The 24,979-nt window shown below is 42.2% G+C and overlaps 1 protein-coding gene across 2 annotated transcripts in view; it reads left to right on the top strand.

Annotated features, from left to right (window-relative positions):
• BNC1 (basonuclin zinc finger protein 1) overlaps positions 1-23,006 on the top strand; it is a 37,110-nt gene extending 14,104 nt beyond the window's left edge. For both annotated transcript variants that reach the window (XM_082198397.1, XM_082198396.1), the window contains exons 2-5: positions 11,828-11,930; positions 12,723-12,958; positions 16,658-18,564; positions 21,434-23,006. In XM_082198397.1, the coding sequence (XP_082054523.1) occupies positions 12,812-12,958; positions 16,658-18,564; positions 21,434-22,121 (2,742 nt within the window). In that variant the 5' untranslated portion in view covers positions 11,828-11,930; positions 12,723-12,811 and the 3' untranslated portion in view covers positions 22,122-23,006. The remainder of the gene's footprint in view (positions 1-11,827; positions 11,931-12,722; positions 12,959-16,657; positions 18,565-21,433) is intronic.
• The last annotated feature ends 1,973 nt before the right edge of the window (positions 23,007-24,979 follow it).

Here is a 24,979-nt window from a genome sequence, read left to right as displayed (position 1 = left end):
CAGCAAAATGCCCCCTTTAAGGAAATGAAATGGAAATATCGGCCTGCTGGAGGGATTCCCAATATATGCGGAAGTAGGGGGAGGAAATGGGAGCCCGCTCCCCCTAAAGGCAGGGGGGAGAGAGAGCCCAATGAGAACTGAGCGTGCTCAGTGGCAAGATACTGAGGGTTTGGGGTGGGAGGGTCAAGAAAAGAGGGGAAAGATGTGGAATACAGACATCTCCCCACTTGCCATGTGTTCAACTCGCGCATGACTGTGTAAATGCGAGGTGAGGGGGGAATTAAATACATCAGTTTAATCTGCAAAAAGGTACAAAGAGGGCAAAAACAGCCAAAAAGAGGGGGAGTGGGGAAACTGAAAAAATGGCTGACACTGAGTGGGGGAAATGGCTAGCAGTTCAGGGTACCGGTGTACCTCTGAATCACAGGCAAGCACTTTGGAGTACCAGTCTGCCTGCCTTGTCATTGTTTCCACATCGTCCTCCAGCGATGAGGAAGACTGACAGCTGCCATTGCCACCATTCATACCAATCTGGTAAGTGCTGCAGCTTTTTAAAAGGGGTTTTTAAAGGTTTCCAGAGGCAAACTCCCAAAAGAATTTATTGTTGTTGCTGTTGTAGCCCGCGTATGCCACTCAGTGGTCGTCAAACGGGCTTCCAGTCAAAAGTAGGGTGGATAAAAATCTATGATTTTTTAAAAAATAATAATAACAATTCAGGCTTTTTTTTTATTTAAATCAGATTTTTTTAAATTTAAATTGGATTTTTAAAATAAAATGCTTTTGGAGGAAAAATCTTTCTAAAGATAGTTTTCTATTTAAGTTACATTATAGTCCAAAGGCTATTCATCGGGAAATAAGGATTTGTTTTAAGTTTTTCATGTGTGCTAAAACTCAATCTAAGTTGTTGTTTAAAAAATAATAATAACCACATCAGTTAACAAACCTGGATACATATGCTATAATGCTATTGTTCTAGTTAAATAAATTGTTATTAAGGAAATGATTATTTTTCTCCTTCCGATAAAGTACAGCAGAAAAGTTGTCCAAATATAAACAGTTAACTTATTAAACCTCACAATAATTTCATAATTATCTGTCTGTGTATTTTTAATAGTATAACCATATCAGTAATTTTTGATAGAACTGTAAAAACTACTCTGAAAATGTATTACTCCAAAAATGAAACCTTCATTTGGTTGTCAATATTAAGATTATACCAGCAAGAATGAGTCTTTCTGTAAAAAAATAAATGATTTAAATCAAGTCTTACTGACTAGTGATTTAAATCGTGATTTAAATCAAATCCGCCCTGGTCAAAAGTGAATATAATATGACAGCAAATAAGAGATGTATCAACAAACACACAGGAACTATAAAAAGCAAGGAGGGAATTGTTAGAAAACAGGGGTTTCCTACTTAGGCATTGAAGTCTTTAGCCACACAACTATCACACAACATCAGCTGAATATTCAGTAATCTGGCCCGGTATCTAGCAAATGAATACCTTGTTGTATTTAGCATTCTTGCAATCCTATATAGAGGTTCGTGCCTGTAAGCAGACGGGGCAGCAGACAGGGAAACAGCTTAACCCAAGCCTAACAAATCAAACAAAAAGTGCGAGGAAGTGATGAAATTTGATGAATGGAGAAAGAAAGTAAAAGCCCATGAAATAAGTGAAGGTTATCTGAAAGAATATTAGATTGCATCTTGATGTATCTGTTTGGACAACTGCCTTCGAAAAAACACACACACACCTTGCAATTTTTGCTGGGACGCCTCTTTGCGGACTCTCTTTATTTATGGAATGCTGATCTAACTCTGATCTTCTGGGGCTGATGAACAGACCGCAGTCTATGGAAAGTACGGCATCTTTCAGGAGTGCAGTGAGGTAATATAATTGAACTCCAGTTATAGTTGACATCTCGTGAAGTCAACGAGGCCTTGGCTCAACAAAACATACTTTCTCCCCGCCCCGCCATCCCACTTAGATGAACCTTATAAAGAAAATTTATGACTTTCTGCGGCTCTATCAGAAGTATGCCAACTGCTGGGCTAACCAGCTATCTAAAGCAAAGTGACTCTCAGAGCTCAGTTCTCAGTGTGTGTTGTGATGCATGTGTTGTAAATTCACAGGAAACTGATTGCTTTTTCTCAGGTACATTTCTTAGTTTTTGCAATGTTCGCTTACTGATTTACTTAATGTTTTTTAAACGAACCACTCCTACAAAGTGTTCCTCCATCCATAGCCTTTAAACTTTTTTGAGATTCCCCTTTAATACCATTGCTGTAACCTGGACTCTATTTTTATTTTTTATATGAACCAACCCAGATCTGACACTCATCACCTGAGAACCGTCTTCATGTGTCTCTGGCGGCTGGCAACATAAGGATGGGCCTTTTCTGCAGTGGCTCCCCATTTGTGTAATACTCCCCTCAGGGAGGCTGGTCTAGCACCTTTCTTATATATCTTTAGGCACCAGACAAAAATGTTTCTCTATAACCAGGCCTATGGCTTTTCAAATGTGTTTGTGGGAAGAGGGTTATTGGTTTGTTTTTGTTTTATTTTGTATTCTCATTCCCTATTTTTCTGTTGCAAACCACCTTGGGATCTTCGGTAAAGGGAAATATGATGATGATGATGATGATGATGATGATGATAATAATAATAATAATAATAATAATAATAATAATAATAATAATATACTTTTATATATACTGTCCAATCCACTCCTCTCTCTAGAGCAGTGTTTCCCAACCACTGTTCCGCGGCACACTAGTGTGCCGCGAGATGTTGCCTGGTGTGCCGCGAGATGTTGCCTGGAGGGAGGCGGGTGAGTTGGGCGGTGAGAGGCGGGGCGGCGGCGGCGAGGAGAGGCCGCCCAGCGCGGGGCTCTCACCGTCTGCCTGCCTGCGAGCTCGGCGGGCAGCACCTCCATCCGCAGCGCCCGCCTCGCGGCTCTAATTCCCTGCCCCTGCCAAAGCTCACCCAGCCAAGCCGCGCTCTCCTTCCTGCCTCGCTTTGCTGCCTCCTCCCCCCCCACCCCCAAAGCTTGGAGGTTCCCCGGCAAGGGGGAGGGAAAAAAATTGAAACTTACACTTTCGTGCGTCCCTCCCGGCGTGACGCTGCGCGCTGACGTCACGGGGCTGTAATGGTGGTGTGCCTCGAGATTTTTTTCATCAAACAAGTGTGCCTTTGCCCAAAAAAGGTTGGGAAACACTGCTCTAGAGTAACCAAAGGTGGATGTTGATGATGTTGAAGATGGAAGCTCCTGCTCCCTTAAATGTCCGGTACTTGTATCAATAGGAAGGCTATCAATTAATTTCTAAGAGGGTTACTTTTCCTTTGATAGTGTACCCCATCATGAGGGAAAGTGAGGGAAACCAGGCAGAGGGCCTTCTCGGTAGTGGCGCCCGCTCCCATCAGATATCAAGGAAATAAACAACTATCTGACTTTTAGAAGATATCTGAAAGCAGCCCTATTTAGGGAAGTTTTTAATGTTTGACCTTTTCTCGTGTTTTTGGTATTCTGTTGGGAGCTGTCCAGATGGGCGGGATATAAATAAATAATTATTATTATTATTATTATTATTATTATTATTATTATTATTACGCTTGCTTGAATTCCTTTTTCTGTGCAACTGTACACAAGGTACAGGGGGCTGCCATAAACAGGCAGTGGAGGTATCAGTCATGGAGATTGCTTTTAAACACAAAGGAATTTAGTCGCTTTCTGCAAATGATCATGCCTCCCCTGTCCGAATATCCCCCCCCCATTTTCCCTCTGTTTTACTATTAATTACCACACTGTGTGCCTTTTTACTACTCAGTATGGGGGATGGGAAGGGCTATTTTTTTGTCAGAACTCACCAGAACCCAGTTCCGGTGCATCTCATGTGAGCACCATTGCCATTCTAAGACAAAAAAGGGAAGTCGTAATGGTGAATTCTGGCCCTTTTTTTTCTTTTTTCTTTTGAAAAATAGCACTGGGAAGAAGCAGTGTGCATGAAGGCCTCTTTCAAGGGTGGGGTCAAATATGGCCCTTCAACCTCTGTCCCTGGCCCTCAGGAAACACTTTCCCCTCTAACCAGCATGGGCTGTACAGTGGTGCCTCGCAAGACGAAATTAATCCGTTCTACGAGTCTCTTCGTCTAGCGGTTTTTTCGTCTTGCGAAGCAACCCTATTAGTAGATTAGCGGATTAGCGCTATTAGCGGTTTAGCGGCTATTAAAGGCTTAGTGGCTTAGCAGCTAAAAGGCTATTAGCAGCTTAGAAAAAGGGGGGAGCGAAAAAAATTGCAAGACTTGCAAGACTTTTTCATTTTGCAAAGCAAGCCCATAGGGAAATTCGTCTTGCGAACCGCATCGAAAAACAGAAAACCCTTTCGTATAGCGGGTTTTTCGTCTTGCGAGGCATTCGTCTTGCGGGGCACCACTGTATTTGTCTGTGTGAGAAATACAGTGAGTGTCTGAGAATGGGAATGTAACTTATTCGGAATCATAACATTCCTATCAGCGATTGCTCCCTGTAGATGCCAAGCCTCACCTGCGACTTACTATCATCATCATCATCATTTATAATTTGTATACCGTCTTTCTATCTTACAATACTCAAGGCGGTTTACAAGCTAAAGAAACAAAAAATGTACGTCTTATAACAATCTAATGCAGTACAAAAATGTAGCAATAAAACAAAACTTTAAAATAAGCAACCTACACCAAAAAAGTAACATTCAACAATCATTAGAACAGTATAAAAGAATAATGTCAACATATAAAAGTTAAAAAGAAGTCCACTCAACAGTTACAATAAATAATTTCTAAACTATAGTCAATAAAACAACGGCAAGCCACAGTACATAAAATAATACAATACAAATTGAGAAGCAGAGGCTAGAGGGTGGGGGAAGGCAGGTGGAAGAAGGCCTTGCCTGAGGAAGTCTCTATGAAATATGACACAGTGCACTACTTGCAGAATGATGCCTGTAGTGACATCATCTAAAGATTTCCCCCCCTTTGGAGATACTCTTTTTTACCCATGCAAACTTACGCAGTTAAAACTCATATGACTGGTTGACTTAAATTTCTTTGCTCAAGTTTCAGCCTTTGCAAAATGAGCTGGCGCAGTAGGGCGTGATGAGTTTTTCAGCTTTCAAATTCCCAAAACGAGGGCTGCTAAAATGTTGCAGCATGACCTGGAATTCTGGCTAAAATAATATAGTTTAGTTTTGCTTGTTAAGTAAAATGTGTGTACAGTTGCGTGGAAATAGTTAAAAATGATTGCCAAGTACTTGCAGATTATTATTATTATTATTAATCATCATCAACGTCATCATTACCCAACATTTTCAGAAGGTAACATTAAAATTCTTTGGTTTTCTGAAAGCAGTTTATGTGCTTCTTCACCAAACATAGACTTACCAAGCTTGATAATAATAATAATAATAATAATAATAATAATAATAATAATAATAATAATTTTATATGTTGTCTGATGACAATAATAATAGCAGGTTTTAATTCCTCACACCCATAACTGGGGGGAAAGCAAAAATTAAGTTTCACCCCCTAAAATGACATACCCTCTCAGTTGGGGGACTCGCACCCTTTCAGATATTTCTGGAGTTCCATCAGCCCCAGTCAGCATCCCAGGTCAGGGATGATGGCAGTTGGAATCTAGCAACATCTGGAGGGCCACAGATTCCCATCCCTGGAACTACTGGAAGAAAAACTAGATTTTAAAACAAACCCTACGCCTACTAAACCCTACGCCTACCAAACCCTACCCTACCAAACCCTACTCCAAAGGATAAAGGTAAAGGGACCCCTGACCATTAGGTCCAGTCGCGGACGACTCTGGGGTGACGGCGCTCATCTTGCTTTATTGGCCGAGGAAGCTGGCGTACAGCTTCTGGGTCATGAGGCCAGCATGACTAAGCCGCTTCTGGCGAACCAGAGCAGCGCACGGAAACACCGTTTACCTTCCCGCCAGAGCGGTACCTATTTATCTACTTGCACCTTGACATGCTTTCGAACTGCTAGCTTGGCTGGAACAGGGACCGAACAACGAGAGCTCACCCCATCGCAGGGATTCAAACCGCCGACCTTCTGATCGGCAAGCCCTAGGCTCTGTGGTTTAACCCACAGTGCCACTGACATCAGGAATCACAAGACAGAGAAACCAATAGGAGAACACTTCAATCTCCCAGGACATTCTATGCAAGATCTCAAAGTAGCTGTCTTATTGCAAAAGAATTTCAGAAATAGACTGGAAAGAGAAGTTGCTGAATTGCAACGTATTACCAAACTTAAAACCATGGGGAGACCTGGTCTGAATAGAGACATTGGATTCTGATCTCATTATACATGATAAAACTATTTTTAGCCATCTCACCCCTTGCATTTTCCTGTGAGACAGTCGGCAACAGGTTTACCACACCTATCAGCCAATCACCCATTCCCACCAGCCTTCTGAGTCATACCCTTTCCCACCCTCTCACTATATATAAGGGTCTGGTGACTTCTGTTTCAGTGTATCTGAAGAAGTGTGCATGCACACGAAAGCTCATAACAAGCTTAGTTGGTCTCTAAGTTGCTACTGGAAGGATTTTTTGTTTTTTTTGTTTAGATTTTAAAAGATAGCCTTAAATAACACATCTTTTAAAATGATCTGGGTTTCACCACCTGTCATGGACAAGAATCGACCAAATCTGGGCAACTAGAGGGCTGGCACCTAAGACTACAAAAATAGAAATCTGCCCAAAGACTTGCTCCGACCATAACGCTTTGAAAATGGAAATGAGATTTACTACTGCCGACTCCTTCAGATGGAAAATGAATGACAACCTGTTAAGAGATCAAGAGATCGTAAAGAAGGCCCAAAAAACTTTAAAGGATTATTTTGAAATTAACTTCAATACCTCGGTGGAAAAAAGAATTATCTGGGACGCAAGCAAAGCTGTTATGAGAGGGTTTCTGATACAACAGAATACAATAAAGAAAAAACTTTGGAATAGTAAAAAAGACAAGATATTGGAGAAGATAAGTGATGGAGAGAAAAAATTAAGAGTGAATCCAAAATCAAAAGAGACTTTAAGAGAAATCAAATTTCACCAGTCACAATATGCGAAATTGATTAACCAAGAAGTGGAATGGAAAATCAAACAAATGAAACAAAGATCCTTTGAATCTGCAAACAAATGTGGGAAACTGCTCGCTTGGCAGTTGAAAAAGAGACAAAAATTAAATTATGTCACCAACTTAGAAGTTGAAGGGAAAAATATTCAGAAACCGGGAGAAATTAGAAGGTGTTTCCAGAAATACTTTAAAAAACTGTATACACAAGAATCCGAGGAAGCAACTGAGATAGAACAATTTTTGAAAGATAACGGCCTACCAAAATTATCTCAAGAGAAGAGATCAATCTTGAATTGTAAAATAACACAACAGGAAATCGAGGATGCCATTCAGAATATGCAACTAGGCAAATCTCCGGGCCCTGATGGACTCACCTCCAAGTACTACAGGATTTTAAAAGACTATTTGATACAACCATTAATGGAGGTTTGCAACCAGATTATGGGGGGAGGGAGGGCACCGGATACGTGGAAAGAAGCATTCATCACACTGATACCTAAAGTGGAAACTGAAAAGACTCAACTCAAGAACTACCGCCCCATCTCACTCCTAAACGTGGATTACAAAATATTTGCGGATGTTTTGGCTAACAGATTTAAAAAAGTACTAAATGAAGTAATCCATAAGGACCAAGCAGGCTTTCTCCCAGGTAGACATTTGTATGATAATACCAGGAACATTATCGATATTCTGGAACTTTTACAAACAAATATTAACACTAAAGCAGTGTTAATTTTTATTGATGCGGAGAAGGCCTTTGACAACATTTCTTGGAAATTTATGAAGAAAAACTTGGAAGGGATGGGAGTGGGAAGGGGGTTTGAGAATGGAATAGAGGCAATCTATTCAGAACAAAAAGCTAAGTTGATAGTGAACAATGTGGTGACAGAAGAACTTCATATTGAAAAAGGAACACGCCAGGGGTGCCCCCTATCCCCTCTGTTGTTTATTTCAGTCCTGGAGGTTTTGCTGAATATGATAAGGGAGGATCGGCAGGTACAAGGAATACGGGTCGGAGCGAAACAATATAAACTGAAAGCATTTGCAGATGACTTGGTTTTAACATTACAGGAGCCAGAACCTAGTACAAAAAGAGTTTTGGAATTGATTCAGAAATTTGGTCGGGTGGCGGGTTTTAAGCTGAACAAACAAAAAACTAAGGTGTTAGGGAAAAACTTGACGGTTACTGAAACAGAGGGGTTTCAGAAGGAAACAGAACTAAACATTGTAAAAAAAGTGAAATACCTGGGGGTCAATCTGTCCTCCAAGAACTTGAATCTATTTAAAGATAATTATGAAAAATGTTGGTCAGAAGTCAAAAAAGATCTAGAAATTTGGTCAAGATTGAAACTATCCTTGTTAGGCCGAATTGCAGCTATAAAAATGAACGTTTTGCCAAAAATGTTGTTTTTGTTCCAGGCCTTGCAGATTGTGGACAGAGTGGATTGTTTCGGAAAGTGGCAGAAGGACATCTCTAAATTTGTCTGGCAGGGCAAAAAGCCCCGAATAAAGTTTAAAATACTAACTGATGCAAAGGAGAGAGGGGGGTTTGCCCTGCCGGACTTAAGGTTATACTATGAAGCTGCGGCCTTCTGCTGGATGAAAGATTGGATTTTATTGGAAAATACTGATGTCCTAGATCTGGAAGGCTTCAATAATTCGTTAGGTTGGCATGCGTATTTGTGGTATGACAAGGGGAAAACACATGGAATGTTTAAAAACCATATTGTCAGAAAAGCAATATTTATGGTCTGGAAAAAATACAAAGACTTATTGGAAAGTAAAACCCCGAGGTGGATTTCACCAATAGAGGCCAAAGCTCGGAAAACATCCAATATGGAGGCATATTGGCCGAAATATTGGGAAATAATAGAAAACATTGGAGGTAATTGGAGGTTGCAGAGCTTTGAAAAATTAAAGGATAAGGTGCAAAATTGGCTACATTATGCCCAAATTAATGAGGTTTTTAAGCTAGATAAAAAAATAGGATTCCAGGTGGAAAAATCGAAACTTGAGACAGAGTTGTTAGAACCAAAGACCAAGGTAATATCGAGAATGTACAACTTGCTGCTTAAATGGAACACTCAGGATGAGACAGTTAAATCAGCCATGATAAAATGGGCTCAAGACATTGGTTACAATATTATGTCTGAGGACTGGGAAAGGTTATGGACCACCGGTATGAAGTTTACGGCATGTAATGCCTTGAAAGAAAACATTATGAAAATGGTATACAGGTGGTACATGACCCCAGTCAAGCTCGCTAAGATATACCATTTGTCTGATAATAAATGTTGGAAATGTAAGGAGGCTGAAGGGACATTCTTTCACCTCTGGTGGACTTGTCCAAGATTGAAGGCCTTTTGGGAAATGATCTATAACGAGTTAAAAAAGGTGTTTAAGTACACCTTTCCCAAGAAACCAGAGGCCTTCCTTCTGGGCATTGTCGGCCAGAAGGTGTTAAAAAAGGATAGAACTTTTTTTCTGTATGCTACAACTGCAGCAAGAATTCTTATCGCCAAGCATTGGAAGACCCAAGATTTGCCCACACTGGAGGAGTGGCAGACGCAATTGATGAACTACATGGAACTGGCCGAGATGACTGCAAGAATCCGAGACCTGGGAGAAGAGGCAATGGAGGAGGACTGGAAAAAATTTAAAGACTATTTGCAAAAGTATTATAAGTTGTATGAAACATAAGACGTCGTATGACTTGGAACGTTAGCCCCAGTAATGAAATTTAATTATCTATGAAATTGCTAACATTTGTGAAAGAATCAAAGTTTAAATGGGTAAAAATGATATCATGTTATATTTTTAGAATAAATGGAGAATAAGAGATTTAAACTTAAATTGCAATTGAAAATATAAAGAAACACACGAAATAAGGGTATAATTTGCTGATGACTTTATTGTCAGGAATGCATTGTGCGGGAGATGTGGGGAAGTCCAATGGAGGTTTGAAATGGGCTGTTGAAATGGATGTGATTTTCTGTTCTTTTTTCTTTTTTTCTTCTGTTCTGCTTTTTCTTCTGTTCTTTCTGTGATTTGGAAAAATGTAATAAAAATTATTATAAAAAAAATAAAATGATCTGGGTTTCAGTTGGTATCTATAGTTTCATAGTTAGAAGCATTTAAATACATGGTTTGGGGGAAAATCTTGCCCTTTGTTTTCTTATTGTTGGGTACAATCTCTCTAAGGTGAAGCATTTTTTAAGTCCCATTTATTTGTTGGCATGTAGCAAATGTGGGTCAAACCACATGTGATGCTAAACATATCTTTGAATTTTGTGACTGGGGTTCTCCTCCTCTCTCTCTTTTTTTTAAAAAACAGCAACCTAACAGCAGCTGCAAGGAGGAACAGATTCAGATCAAAGACGCTAGCACAGGGTGTTTCTCTTTTGAAAATGCTCCCCCAAAGCTGGGGGTGAAATGGCAGCTTTTGGGGATCTTTCAGCAGGAAGTGGATGCATAGGGAAAGGGTTAAACCCGCCCCCGCCCCTTGTGCTGCTGTGCTGATCTAGGTCACCCTCCCCATCCCTGTGGCTGCTTTTAGTTAAAGAGAGAGAGGTGGAAAGAAACACATTTAGCATAATTTGTCATTTGACCCTAAATATTAGACAGAGAAGGCTGAGCTAGGAGAATGGTTCTCTCTGATGTGCTAGCTTTCTGTGGGAAAAGAGTATATATATATATATATATATATATATATATATATATATATATACACACACACACACACACACACACACACACATACATATACATACATGGAATAACATATATATATATATATATATATATATATATATATATATATATATGAGAAAACATGGAATAACCTGCAGGGGAGAAATTTAGTTCAGTTTGCATTTAAAAGCAACCCCACCAAATTCATGCTTTCCAGAACAATATACCAACCGGAACACAGCAATCTGTTGAAATTTGCACATTTCTGAATTTTGCAACCATTTGTTGTGTACAGAAATGCATATGTTGGGGGAAGAGTGTGCATGAAAATCCATATATTGTTTTAAAAAATAGCACAGAGAAATGCAAAAAGGTGTGTACCTGGCAAAATTGCACACAAACAATTATATTAGGGAAAATCACACTAAAATGCTGGTACATATTCACGAGAACTTTAAAAAAAGAAAAAGAGACACCCTCAAACTAATGGGAAAATGTGAAGCACTGAACCTGACACTGGAAAAATGACAAACTTTGAGAAACCATCCTTAGTCTGAAATAGTACAGTCCATAAAAAAGGTTGACCCACATTGTGACTATTGTGTTCTATTAGGCTTGCAATATTTCAACAAGTGAAAATCCAGACACAAAAGTTGTTCAGCTTTCCCCCCCCAAAAAAAATTCTCCCCCCCCCCAAAATATGATGTTTTGGAGCTCTTTTTTAGGAATTTTGACCAAAAAAGTCCCACTTCTAATATGGCTGCCATACACCCAGGTTTTCACAGACATTTAAAATTCTACCCGGACACTATTTTTCACGAACGAATCCCAACTATGTCTAGGAAATTCCAGACATATGGCAGCCCTATCTATGCATATTCATAATTCTTCATTTTTTGCATATTTGCCTATGCTTATTCCATTCCCCTTCCCCTTTCCTCTCTCCAGCGTGTTGCACATGTTACTCACCCTTTAACGTTTTAATCTGTTTCTGCTCTTTCAGGCCATCCGTTGCACTCTGGTAAGCTGCAGCTGCCAGTGCTTCAAACCTGGGAAAATAAACCAGCGACAATGTGACCAGTGTCGGCATGGATGGGTAGCACATGGTAATAAACCTCAAAGAATTTTAAAAGAAAATAAAAAATCCTTGCCTTACCAAGTAGCCACCAGCTGTCTTAAGTACAGTTTTCAGTTTATTAACGGAGACATTGCAAAGTCACTAATAACAAAACTCAGAAATTGCTTATAATAATTGTCTATAGAGTCATACTCAGCTCAGCTTTGGGATAGTAAAGCACTTCTTTGGTGCAATCCATAACTAGTATGAATTGCTACGTAACTAATAGCAATTTGCTTTACAAGAGGTTTACATAATTCTGAATGTTCAGAACACGATTTAGGCTAAACTGGGGACAGTTCTTGGTATTGGCACCCACCCTGTGGAATGCCCTCCTATCATATGTCAAGGAGATAAGCAACAATACAACCTTTAGAAGACACCTGAAGGCAGCTCTGTATAGGGAAGTTTTTGATGTTTAATATTTTAGTATGTTTTTTTGTATGTGCTGCCCCAGAGTGGCTGGGGCAACCCAGTTGAATGGGCTGGGTAAAAATATGGTGATGATTATTACAGTCAACATGGTGCCTTCCAGGTGGAAAAATGAGAAACGGGGCGAACCAAAGTTCACAGCCCCGTCCATCCCTAGCCTAGCCAACGTAGCAAAGGGATCATGCGCCAAACCAGAATTTGCACCCAACCCCTCCCCAAGCTTAAATAATTGGGAAATACTGCTCAAGTTCAAACCCCTAGTACCCCAATGGTGTTCTTTTTGTCTAATTGTCTCATACCCATTTATGCATAAGTAGTCACTCGCCTTTTGTTTTCCTTTTCTTTTCAGCCTTAAGTAAGCTAAGGATCCCTAACCTCTACCCAACAAGCCAAGTGGAAATAGTCCAGTCTAATGTGGTATTTGATATCAGCAGCCTCATGCTGTATGGAACTCAAGCAGTTCCTGTCCGTCTCAAAATTCTCTTAGATCGGCTTTTCAGTGTCCTGAAGCAAGAAGAAGTCATTCATATCCTCCATGCTCTGGACTGGACACTTCAAGACTACATACGTGGATATGTCTTACAGGTACATCTCTAGGTCTTCGCTCCCTCTAGGAGGGTGACAAGAGAATCGGGGCAGAAATGAGGCCGAGAAACCAGTCGTCTGCGTGTTTGTGGGCACCCCAACATCTGGAGAAGTGCAAATAATTTTTAAGAAAAGCTTTCTGCAAGCTTTGTTTACTGAGAAGTTTGAATGTTTGTGAACGTTCTGCTGGCATCCCAGCAGCTCACCCAGTTGCATCAGAACTTGAAGCTGCACTAGCACCCTTATAACGCAGACATTCACCATAAATTTATCCATTTCAGTTCTGCCATTTGGAACTTCTCCAGCATCATCAGTACACCGGGGCAGAAGCTAGCTCCTTATGTTTACACAAATGCTGCTCCTCCGTTGGCATTCTTGTTCCAATGTAAAGCAGCATTATGATTTATGTTATGGCACGAATAAATATTTCATGGCACTTGATAATTTTGCTTTTTAGTGTTAGGATTAAAAAATATGGGCTCAATTACCTTGAACCTTTTTTGCATGAAAAATTGATGATGATACATTCTTCATCATCTTAGAGAAGTCTTGTGTGCCCAGTGAAAACCCTCAGTAGGCCATCAAATACATGTTCTGTGATAAAATATTTATTACAGATATTGGGGAAAGTTAGGTATGGCTGGAGTTTGAAAGAACTTGCAACACTCTAGTGTAATTACAGCTGTGCTCTGTAAACACTGGCGAAGGATCGATGCAGGTTCATTTGTTCTCTGATCTTAGTAGCTTGGAAGATTATTAAACTTGCAGTGGAAGAATACTTGACTTAAATGTGGAGCTAAATCTTCTTCTGATTGCTCCATCTCTCTCTCTCCATTCGTACATGTTGTTTCGCCAGTACACATCTTAATTTTTTTCTGGGGAGATTGCAAAATACTTTCTAATCATCGGTGCTGTGTTAGAAAGAACAAATGTTGGGGTGATTGAAATCCAAGAATAATATATATCACAGAATTGCCAAAATAAGCTGCCCTCAGCCTTAGCAAATTGTGTGGATTTGGCTAGACCTGGTCCTGAATGGGGTAACTGTGCTCCTGAAGGACCAGTGTGCAGCCTGGGAGTCATTCTGGACTCTCCAACTGTCCATGGAGGCACAGGTAAATTCTGTGTCCAGGGCAGCTGTGTACCAGCTCCATCTGGTACGTAGGCTGAGACCCTATCTGCCCGCGGACTGCCTCGCCAGAGTGGTGCACGCTCTGGTTATCTCTTGCTTGGACTACTGCAATGCGCTCTATGTGGGGCTACCTTTGAAGGTGACCTGGAGACTACAACTAATCCAGAATGCAGCAGCTAGACTGGTGACTAGGAGCGACCACCAAGACCATATAACACCAGTCTTGAAAGACCTACACTGGCTCCCAGTACGTTTCCAAGCACAATTCAAAGTGTTGGTGCTGACCTTTAAAGCCCTAAATGGCCTCGGCCCAGTATACCTGAAGAAGCGTCTCCACCTCCATCGTTCTGCCTGGACACTGAGGTCCAGCACGGAGGGCCTTCTGGTTGTTCCCTCCCTGTGAGAAACCAAGTTACAGGGAAGCAGGCAGAGGGCCTTCTTGGTAGTGGCACCCGTCCTCTGGAATGCCCTCCCACCAGATGTCAAAGAGAAAAATAACTACCAAACTTTTAGAAGACATCTAAAGGCAGCCCTGTTTAGGGAAGCTTTTAATGTTTAATAGGTTATTGTATTTTAGTGTTTTGTTGGAAGCTGCCCAGAGTGGCTGGGGAAACCCAGCCAGATGGGTGGGGTATAAATAAATTATTATTATTATTATTATTATTATTATTATTATTATTATTATAAATTATTATAGACAAAGAAGCCTAACCTCTTAGAAAACTGCCTGGAATAGTGATGGGCAGCTGTGGATTCCTGAGCTAGATCCTGACCTGCTCACCCTCCCCACCCTGCACTTCTAACTCTGGCCATCACTTGGTCACTTTATAGGAAGGGCTGTAACTCAGTGGTGGAGCCTCTGCTTTGCACGCAGGTGGTCTCAGATTCAGGTTCATTTCCGGGTATCTCCATGTAGGATTGGGATAGACCCCTGCCTGAAACCCTGTAGGGTCATTGTCAGTCACTGTGGACAATACTAAGCTAGATGAGCCTAATGCTAACCCTAAAACACAACCCTCACCTTGTGTCTATTTAGTCTGAACTGCCCCCTACCAAAAAACAGTACAAATCAGCAATGCCACCCAGGCTACCTTTGAAGGTAACCCAGAAACGACAACTAATCCAGAATGCAGCAGCTAGACTGGTGACTGGGAGGGGCCGGTGAGACAACATAACACCGCTCCAGAAAGACCCACATTGGCTCCCAGTATGTTTCTGGGCACAATTCAGACTGTTGGTGCTGACCTTTAAAGCCCTGAACAGCCTCGGCCCAGAATATCTGAAGGAGCGTCTCCACCCCCATCGTTCAGCCTGGACACTGAGGTCCAGCTCCAAGGGCCTTCCGGTGGTTCCCTCCCTGCAAGAAGTGAAGCTACAGGGAACCAGGCAGAGGGCCTTCTTGGTAGTGGCGCCCACCCTGTGGAACGCCCTCCCATCAGATGTCAAGGAAATAAACAACTATCTGACTTTTAAAAGACATCTGAAGGCAGCCCTGTTTAGGGAAGTTTTAAATGTTTTACTTATACCCAGCCAGATGGGCGGGGTATAAATATATTATTATTATTATTATTATTATTATTATTATTATTATTATTATTATTATTATTACAGTGGTACCTCTGGATGCGAACGGGATCCATTCCGGAGCCCCGTTCGCATCCTGAAGTGAACACAACCCGTGTCTGCGTGTGCACGGGTCACAATTTGCCCCTGCCACGCATGCGCGTGACGTCATTTTGAGCGTCTGTGCATGCGCGAGTGGCAAAACCTGGAAGTAACACGCTCCGTTACTTCCGGGTCGCTGCGGAGCGCAACCCGAAAATGCTTAACCCGAAGCTACTTCAACTCGAGGTATGACTGTATTATTATTATTGCCATCCTGACCCCAAATATAGCCCTTTCAAACTCCCATTGAAGCAAGGGACAAGGGAAACACAGTTCCCCTAGCCTGCTCCCTCTGTGGTTATCATGGTGCATGGAGCATCTTTCACCTGTTCTGGCAAGCAGGATCCCAGGTGTGTTGCACTGCAAGTGAGTGGGACGAGTGACAGGACATCAGAAGGAGTGGGTGAGTGGAGCATGTCTGTCTTGTCTCCTTTTTTACTGGGAGGTGGAGAAGGCCATGCAGAGTAGCAACTTTAGCACACAGGAACATAGGGAGCTGATTCAGAACGTTGGTCTGTCTAGTTCAATATTGTCTACACTGACTGACAGCAGCTCTTGAGGGTTTCAGGCATGGCTCTTTTCTGGCCACACTTGGGGACACCGGGGATTGAACCTGAGACTTGAATCTGAATGCAAAGCAGATTATCTGCCACTGAGCTATGGCCCTTCCGCTTTGCAAGTTAAGCATAAGCATCTCAAGGGGAGGTAGGCAACGTTGTGCTTTCAAATACCATTGGGTTACAAACCTCATCAGCTCCAGCCAGTATGACCAACGGCCAAGGATTATGAGAGTTACAGTCCAACAATATCTATGTTAGCTGCCCCTGCCCTGAAGCATCCATCTGAATTTGATGTTGGTGTGTTCCTCTTTTACGTACAGTGTTGCCTGTTGTCTTTTTAAGGATGCTGCAGGAAAGGTCCTGGACCACTGGAGTATCATGACCAGTGAAGAAGAACTGGCTACTTTGCAGCAATTTCTGCGCTTTGGCGAGACCAAGTCCATTGTGGAGTTAATGGCGATTCAGGAGAAAGAAGGGCAGTCCATCGTCATCCCCACAACCGCAGCCAATATGGATATTAGGGCATTCATCGAAAGCTGTAGTCAGAGGAGTGCAAGCCTCCCGGCTTCCTTGGACAAAATGAACCCTGTCAACATCCACCACTTTGAGAACGTTGTCAACAACATGGCCTTCATGTTGCCCTTTCAGTTTTTCAGTCCTGTCCCTCCGCCCCTCATAGGTTCACCCCCTGAGAGGCTTTTGATGGAGCAAAGTCAGGACTGCAGCAATGAACTCAAGCAAGATGTTCCTATGCAGTTTGCGGAAAACAGCTTCCTAACTTCCGAGTCTTCATTTCAAGGTGAAAAGGAGATGGCCTCGACCAGCCCAGATATTGCTTTGAAGGACGACACTTCTCCAAGAGATTTAAGTTCGCCCAGCAGCATCACAAAGCCTGAAATGAGCCAGCTCTCTCCAGAAAGTAAAATAAAATCTGTCGAAAAAAACGGCTTCGCCACGAGGAGAGGGCGTGTTTTTTGTACAGCGTGCGAAAAGACCTTTTACGACAAAGGGACTCTGAAGATCCACTACAACGCTGTCCACCTGAAGATCAAACATAAATGTACCATTGAAGGATGCAACATGGTCTTTAGCTCTCTCCGGAGCCGAAATCGACACAGTGCCAACCCCAACCCTAGGCTTCACATGCCAATGAACAGGAACAACCGGGATAAAGATCTGAGAAACGGGTTGGCCATCACCGGACTGGAAGAGAACAAACGGACGGACTTCAACATTTTGCCTCCCGACAGTAGGTCCGTTTCCAGCTACGGAAGTTCTTGCAGCGATTCAAAGACGCAGCCAGGTTTTCACAGTACTGGCCAAAATGGCATTCTCTTTCCAAACTTGAGGACCGTGCAGCCAGTTCTCCCATTCTATCGCAGTCCGGTCACACCGGCTGAACTTGCAAATACTCCCGGCACCCTTCCTTCCCTGCCTCTGGTTTCCTCGTCAATCCCTGAGCCGCTGGTTTCCAACGAATCGCCCTTTGACGCGCTGCCCAAGAAAAAATCCCGAAAGTCTAGCATGCCCATCAAGATAGAGACAGAAGCCGTTGATACCCCTAGCGCAACTCACGAAGTTGCCAGCTCGGAAGACGACATGCCTCCTCGGCCGGTAAGTGACGGGCATGTTGAGATGGGCGGTTCTAGGATAGAAAAAACCCCAAACCACCCAATGGAAAAGAAGTCCCATTCAGGTACATCACAGAAATCCATTTCTGAAGATGGAGGGCCGACATATTTTAAATCTATTGAGCCAAATAACACATGCACCAACGCGGACGAGTTGCATCGCCCTGAGAAAACAGCTAAGCCCGAACAAGGCAAATTGTTAAAGGTAGTTTCTTGTGAAAATGCCTGCAAAGATTCAAACCAGCAGCGCGATGTGATCAAAGCAGTGACAGAACCCCATGGCTATCTTAAAGAGCAACTGAATTACAGGATCCCAATGAACGACTGCGCCGAATTGCAACACCACTTGCTGAGTAGGGGGGCGTTTGGCACACTGTCCAGTAGGAGTGTAGCCGTTCCTGGTTTCGAAGCTTTTAAAGATATAGATCGTGTCAGTCAACACGCGCCGCTAGGGCTTCAGAGGGAAGACAGCCGTTTCCATTGTGACATCTGTAAGAAGACCTTTAAAAACCCCTACAGTGTGAAAATGCATTTTAAAAACGTACACCTAAAAGAAATGCATATTTGCACCGTGGAGGGTTGCAATGCTGCCTTTCCTTCTCGTAGAAGTCGAGACAGGTAAGAAAACAATGCACATAATCCTTCTATTATTATTTTTAAAAGATAAAAATAAAATAATAGTCCTACAATGGAGACTAGTCTGAAATGCAAATAAGTTTTGAAGCATGTTTTTGTGGTGGGCCCCCTCACCCCATGTATCTTCCTCATGCTGTTCCGTACATTATTGGAGCACTGAAAATCCATGGGACAAAACCTTGCTTCCCCCCCGCCCCCGGACAAGAAGGCATTGAATCAGTGGTTCCCAACCTTTTTTTGGCCATGCCCCACCTAAGTGTCTCTAAAATCCTGATGCCCCCCCACCCCGTGACATATAATACTGTTATTCAAAAAGTAAACTCCTGTTCACGTGGAGGAAGCCTAAAAGGCCATTCACTGTTAATAACTCATTTTTGAATTCCTCCCCCCCAAAAAACTTGCCCCCCTGTGGGGCGTGTGCCTCACATTGGGAACCACGGCGTTAAATGAAACCCTGGAAATTTCATTGCTAGTAGATAACAGTGGTTGAAAATAATTTTATTTGTGGGTTGTCGTTTTTAGAGATGCAATTTCTTGCACAGGCAGGATAACAAGGTCTTGCATTTAACTTGCCTTTTCAGCTGTCTCCCTAAATTTTTAAAGCAAAATCTACAGTGGTATCTATGTATCTATCATCTATCTATCTATCATCTATCTATCATCTATCTATCAATCATCTATCTATCTATCTATCTATCTATCTATCTATCATCTATCTATCTATCATCTATCTATATCTATCTATCATCTATCTATCTATCTATCTATCTATCTATCTATCTATCTATCTATCTATCTATATCTATCATCTATCTATCTATCTATCTATCTATATCTATCTATCATCTATCTATCTATCTATCTATCTATCTATCTATCTATCTATCTATCATCTATCATCTATCTATCTCTATCATCTATCTATCATCTATATCATCTATCTATCTATCTATCTATCTATCTATCTATCTATCTATCTATTCATTTTGTTCCTCTGGCTGGGAATGATGGGCACTGAGAGTCAAACAGGATCTGGAGAGCCACACGTTCCCCGTCTTGCTCTTCCCAGGAGCAGGTTCCAATTCAATCCCATTGCCAGCTGGGAAGTAGCTAACAAACAGGAAGAATTGTTGTGGACTATTTAAGGTCTGAGATTGCAGTCAGATAAGACTGTTCCTGTTCAGAAGCTGCTGGCCCCAAATCTTGCTGCCTCCTGCTTCCACTTCCCCCCTTCTCCACTAGCAGTATGGGTCACAGGTGGCGCTGTGGTCTAAACCACTGAGTCTCTTGGGCTTGCTGATCAGAAGGTTGGCAGTTCGAATCCACGCGATGGGGTGAGCTCCCATTGCTCTGTCCCAGCTCCTGCCAACCTAGCAGTTCGAAAGCACACCAGTGCAAGTAAATATATAGGCACCGCTGTGGCAGGAAGGTAAATGGCATTTCCATGCGCTCTGGCTTCCATCACAGTGTTCTGTTGCGCCAGAAGCGGTTTAGTCATGCTGACCACATGACCTGGAAAGCTGTCTGTGGATGAACGCCGGCTCCCTCGGCCTGAAGCGAGATGAGTGCCATAGCCCTATAGTCGCCTTTGACTGGACTTAACCATCCAGCGGTCCTTTACATTTACCTTTTACTAGCAGTATGTAGTGGCCAGATTTTCCTTCCTGTGTCTGGCTGTGGGGACAGAACTAAGGAGGAGATGCAACAGGACTGCTCTGCCTGGCTCACTGCCCTTGCCAGACCTCAGAACTAGCTGCTGCATCTGGCTGTTCATCTTGAAAAACGGGACTAGCTATTCTGTACTGGGAGAAAATGTGTTGTCTTACTTAAGGCTATGGCACCATTTGTTCATGGATATTAGGTGTGGGGAACCTTTGTTTCTCCAAATGTCACAGAACTGCAACTCCCGTTATCCCTGCCCATTGGCTATGCTTGCTAGGGCTGATGGGAGTTGTAGTCAGTGACATCTAGAAGACCAAAAGTTATCCACCACTTGATGTATCTTGTCCTTTTTAAATTTTTGCTAATGTGGCTGTCTTGGTCACCCTACGCTCTGTTAGCTGTTTATGGTATGGAGATCAAACAAACTGGACTGAATTTAAGATATATTTTTAAAAATAATTTTATTTATTCTGCTCTTCATCTGAACGTCTCAGGTCAGAAATACATAAAATTAAAACCAATCATATTAAGAGAGGCCAACATAAATTCCATGCAAATGAAACCGCAGCAACAGAAAAAATACAATCCTCACCTCGCCCTTCCCACAAGCCTGAACAAAGAGAAATGACTGCAGTGCCGTGATGAGACAGGTCATCCTAGAGGCATAGCCATCAATATATTACATGCTCTTGGTTGCCCGTTTAGTACCCTTATCCCAATTGTACCCAAGGAAGGCGCCTCTATCTCCACACCATGGTTACATTGCTGTTACAGCATTCATCACTTGGGCGAGGGGTAGTATCCACGCTGGGACAATGCTCACATTCAGAATAAAAAAATTCCTTCCAGTAGCACCTTAAAGACCAACTAAGTTAGTTCTTGGTATGAGCTTTCGTGTGCATGCACACTTCTTCAGATACCTGGTGAGGTTGATGGACTTCCATTTCATGCGGCTCAATGTGGTGCCTTCCATGGTTCCAGTTACAGATAGGTAGCCGTGTTGGTCTGCCATAGTCAAAATAAAAAAATTCCTTCCAGGTGCTACTGGAAGGAATTTTTTTATTTTGACTATGGCAGACCAACACGGCTACCTATCTGTAACTCACATTCAGAATTTGTGCTTAAGTGTTGACTGTTCAGCTGCTTCTCCTCCTTGATTCTAACAGCATCCCTGATCTTCTTTCTCCAGACATAGCTCCAACCTAAACCTTCACCATAAGCTTTTGACCAAAGATCCCTTGGAAATCAGGAACCACCATTTCAATGCAGCGTATCTCTTGAAGGATATGGCGAAAGAGATTTGTCCGGACGACTCTTTGATAGGACACGTTGGGCAGCAAACTTCGGTCATCTTCAAAGGGATGAACAGGACTGGCAGCCTGGTTTTCCCAATGAGCAAGATGGGAGAGGCCTGCCCCGAGAGCTATCAGTATGACCTGGTAAACGATGGGGCTGTTCTGGATTTAAGCACAACGTCCAGCATCAAGTCAGAGGGCAGTGCTCATTCCTCTTGGGATTCTGACGGAGACAATGAAGAAGGTCCTGGGGTTTTGGAGGACAGTGACGAAAGCTGTGAAAGTCCGCCTTTGATCCTGAATGAAGACCTCTACCAAGACTGTTCTCTGATGGAGAAGACTAACGAGAGTTCCTCAAGCATACCTTCCAGTTTGCCAATAACCTGCCACATATGCCAAAAAAGCTACAGTAATAAAGGAACTTTCAGGGCCCATTACAAAACAGTCCATCTCCGCCAGCTCCACCAATGCAAAGTCCCAGGTTGCAATACAATGTTTTCTTCCGTGCGCAGCAGAAACCGACACAGTCAAAACCCCAATTTACACAAGAGCTTGATCAGGTCAACAGGTAGCCCCCAGTAACATCTCGCTGTTGGGCAGCAGCTTCTGTTTGGTTAAGAGTCATCATTTCAACTTTAAAAAGAAAAGTGCAAGAGCGAGGTTTCCCTTTGTTTTCTTTTCTTCCAGGGTGCTTTCTTCCACAGTGCGCACTGAAAACACAGGGCCACGTTCTGCTTCCGTTTACACAGTATGTGTTTTCACCGAGCAAAATAGGGCACACCGACAACACTAGCCTGAGTTTTTCACTTAGATGTAGATACACACTTAAAAAAGAGAGAGGATCAGGAGACTTAATAAAGGTACTCTTGATGGTTTGCAATATGAGACACAGTGAAGACACTATTCCAATGTTTCGTTTACATGATCAATGTGGAGGGAGGGGTGGGAACAGCTGGGTGAGCCCATTGGTTGAACTGGAGGGTTTTTAACACTGTCGTTTCTATCCTGAGATCAAGGATCGGGAACCTGTGACCCTCCAGATGTTGTTAAACTCCAACTCCCATAATTCCCTGAGGCTGATGGGAGTTTGGAGTGCCACAACATCTTGAGGGACATACAGGTTCCCCACTTAGCCCATGCCATAATGCCATGATGGGGCTTTTTCCACACCTCTGTCCAGCATCGTAGTGTGAAGGCTGAGCTACACATTACAAAAGAAAACACAAAGCTGTTTTTGAAAATGGGAGCACCATGTCCAGTTTTCCCTTTCTCTCCCCAATGAGTAATAAAAAAAATTATCCCAGGGATGATGAACCTTTGACGCTCAAGATGTGGTTAGACTGCAACTTGCATCATACCTGGCTATTGGCCATGCTGGTAGGACTGACGGGAGTTGGAGTCCACAACATCTGGAAGTCCACGCGTTCCTCTCTTTATCCATGGCATAATGTCATTCTGTTGCATTTTCCACACCTCTTCCCAGTGGCAACCAAGGGGATATGGAGGGGAAACTAAATGCACGGACGTCATTTTCAGCAACAGCGCCATGCTTGTTTAACACGCACCTCTGCTCCGAGGCTGACTTTGCAGTATTAAATAAATGTGGTGTTTCCCACGTAATTTATTATTGAATGCCAGAAACTAAAATAGAGGTTTTAGGGAAATGTAGCATATGATTCTGGAGTTCTTGATTTCAGGAGCTATTTTACTTGAAGACGTATTGTAGGGTTTTCTTCCACTGTGGGTTGTCCGTTATTTTTACAACATTTGAAGAAAGGAAAAGAACAAAAGGTCCCAGTTCTAGAAAAGACATGTAAAATTCTTGTCTAAATGAATAATGAGGCTGGCTCCAAGATGGATCTGTAAACTTCCAGACGCCAGAAGCCACTCAGCAGTTCATGGGTCTGTCTTGGAACCTGCTTCTGAGCTACTCCATGTCTGGGGATGTGTGTGTGTGTGTGTGTGTGTGTGTGTGTGTGTGTGTGTGTGTGTACACACACACACACACACACACACACACACACACACACACACGGACCAGCCTTGAGAAAAGAACAGAATATTCCCTCTTTGATTATTATTATTTTTTTAAAAAAAGACTCTTGGTTAACTTTGGGAGCCTCTGAAATGCGTCAGTTTGTACAGCCTAACGTGTCATAACATGCTTCCAAAGATTTTTGAACCGCATACAGGACATTTTATAAATGCAGTGTGTATTTTTATTGCACTTTTTGATGGCTACATTGGGTATTCGGGAGGGGGGTGTTACTCAGCACTGTCCAGCATTTTACAGGAAACAGCATGAGATTGGGGAAACTAAGTCATTATGTTTTGTTGATGTAGTTGTTTGCCACCAAGGGGAGAATGCCGGTCTTTGTTGCAACATAAAGAAGAGTAATCCATTTAGCTTTGTTGACACTCTCTTTTATATTAAAGCATTGCTTAGTATAAATATAATAACTTTGTTCAATATCCTTGTCACTGTACGTACCAGTATTCTGCATTATGTTCTGTGCACTTAATTTGATTGGTCTTATGTTGTATTTTTTAAAAAACCACTTTTAAAATATTTAATTTGTAATCATGTCATAGCATTGCTGTGTTTGTGTACATGGTGTGCTAATGTCTTTGATGAAATCATTTTGAATAGCTTAGGGGGGTAATACTTATTTTTATTGACTAAGCCTTTCAAATTATTTTTCCCCATTCAATCCAGTTTTGATCTGTTGTGGTACCCAGGCATGACACTGACTGCACATTTTGTACATATGATGCCAAAGTATTTTAAGAGTATTTTGTGGTTTCTACGATGTTCCTCTCCCCCGGAGTTTGCAGTTTAGCTAAATTTTAGTCTTGATGCTTTATTGGCTAGCTGGTGACTGAAAACTTTAGATTGAAATCTTGGGCTTAGTATGTAGGGTGAATAGGAAAAACTGTCCATGGGTCTCAATGTTTAATTTATTCTACACAAAAAGGTTTGTAGCACAATTTCATATCACAGAGTAGATTGGTGATATGTGTTGCTCTGATGTGCCACATTTGATGGACACAGTTTGATGTGCTGGAATTCAGGCTGAGATCACTCCAGGTTCAGTTTTTATACACAGTAAACTAGTTTTTGGATTTACAGCTGATGCAGACCTTCAGCTGATTTAAAACGGAGGATTCTATCTATGCATAGCCATCAGAATTCTGAATTTCCCATGTCAAAGTCCTGGCTGGCGGTTTCAGATAGATGTGGGACCATTCAGATAACCAGCTGCCGCTTCTTCAAGAGAACTTGGGTTGATTCTTATCTGGATTCCAGCTTTGCAAAATGGGTTTGTGCACGGATTTCTCAAGAGCAAAATAGAGAGAGAGGGAGAGGAGGGTTGTTTGTGCTGCTGGCAGAATACCCTTGGATGTGGGTATGGGTGTGTTGGGTGTGTTAGGAGTGCAGT

Source organism: Podarcis vaucheri, assembly GCF_965113315.1.
Source record: "Podarcis vaucheri genome assembly, chromosome: 14".
NCBI classification, from domain to species: domain Eukaryota; kingdom Metazoa; phylum Chordata; class Lepidosauria; order Squamata; family Lacertidae; genus Podarcis; species Podarcis vaucheri.
The sequence above is the reverse complement of the archived record's forward strand: the minus strand, read 5'-3'. Positions and strand labels throughout refer to the sequence as shown.